The sequence below is a fragment of the Nyctereutes procyonoides genome, unplaced genomic scaffold, assembly GCF_905146905.1.
Source record: "Nyctereutes procyonoides isolate TBG_1078 unplaced genomic scaffold, NYPRO_anot_genome, whole genome shotgun sequence".
Taxonomy (NCBI): domain Eukaryota; kingdom Metazoa; phylum Chordata; class Mammalia; order Carnivora; family Canidae; genus Nyctereutes; species Nyctereutes procyonoides.
This window is the reverse complement of record NW_026575125.1, coordinates 87,250,879-87,252,293: the sequence shown is the minus strand read 5'-3', so window position 1 is coordinate 87,252,293 and position 1,415 is coordinate 87,250,879. Positions and strand designations below refer to the sequence as shown.

The following is a 1,415-nucleotide window of genomic DNA, read 5'->3' as shown; positions in this document are numbered from 1 at the left end:
TACTCAGATGCTCTGGGGACACCTCCACCAACCAGCAGGTGCGTAAGGTAAGTGGCAAGATGACACACGCAACGCTGGCAGACAAAGCAGGCATGCCTCCAGCGTTAAGAATTTCCTGGGGTTTTGTCACACAGGCCAAGGCTGCAGTTTTGTATCCAAGCCCGAGCATCTCGGGGCCTGGGCCAAGGCCTCCTGAGTTGGCCGGGCTAGGGTGGGGCAGGGTAGGGAGCCAGGGCCTGGGCACACCAGGCTCCTGCTGTCAGCTGTCCAGGTAGACTAAGAGGATGTCCTCATCTGTGCCATAACTGGTTCTGGCTCCCTCGAAGTTACTGATGCTGGTGCTGCACGTTCGGTCGGCGTAGGCTGGATTGTTGTAGAAGATGCAGCCCGTGGCCCGGCTGTAGCCACACAGCACGATGAAGTGGCCCTGGTAGTCAGGGGTGCCACAGAAGCAGCGGTGGCCACTGGGGGCGAAGCAGGAGTACTTGACAGGACTGGAGCAAAGGTCGCAGTGCAGTACCCCAGAGTTCACCAGCACGATGGCCACGTGGCCCTGTGCCAGGTGCTCCTGGATGTCCTGCACGCTCACTGTGCATTTCTCCACCAGCACCTTGCAAGCCTTGGCTTGTGCAAACAACTGGTTCACCCGGGTCTCCTCTGTGTCAAAGTGCTTCCTGTAGAAGGACTGGTTCTTGTAGCCCTTGTCAACACCCAGGGTCTGTGTGCAGAAGCGGTGCCTCACGCCAAAGTGGCGCATCAGGTAGGCCAGATCAATGGTCCAGATGTTCCTGGTTAGCCCCAGCTCCCGCAGGGCACTCTCAAACTCATTGTCGTCCACCTGGCCCAGGTACCGCAGCACCATCTTGGAGCAGGCCAGGCCGCAGTCCCAGTGGGAGAGCTGCTGGATGATGGGCACGGGCAGCCGCACAAAGTCTCCCGGCTCCAGCGGTGGCCCCGCTGCCTCCACCTCCGTCCTCAGGCCCCGGGCCGCGTGGGGCGCCCATGGCCCCCGCCCGGCTGCAGCCGCGGCTCCGGGTGGGGCGGGAGCAAGGCTGGTGCGTGGCGGGTTCCTCCGCCGCCGCCACAGCCAGAGCCACAGCCGCCGCCGCCAGCGCGGGGGGGAGAAGCCGGCATTCATTTTCTTATTTGTCTTCAGTTGATTTCCATCAGAAGGATTGTCAAATGTAAGGCTGAAGGAAAATGAATATATAGTAGGTAAGATGTCCTATTACTTTCTCTCATATCAATCATTTTTAGTGTTTGCAAGTCATCAAAAACAACTAAAACAACCAACAAAACAATAACAGATGCCCAACAAACCTCTAGGTACTTGCGTGTTTTTCTTTCTTGAGATCTATCCACTCTAAATTTGATTTATCATCATTGGATTCTGTTGAGCTTGGTGGGTAGTTCTG

The 1,415-nt window shown here is 57.3% G+C and overlaps 1 protein-coding gene across 1 annotated transcript; it reads right to left on the bottom strand.

Annotated features, from left to right (window-relative positions):
* Positions 1–259: 259 nt before the first annotated feature.
* Positions 260–1,138, bottom strand: LOC129518038 (protein GUCD1-like). The gene has a single exon (XM_055338091.1). It carries the CDS (start codon positions 1,136–1,138, stop codon positions 260–262), a length of 879 nt encoding a protein of 292 aa, XP_055194066.1.
* Between the last annotated feature and the right edge of the window lie 277 nt (positions 1,139–1,415).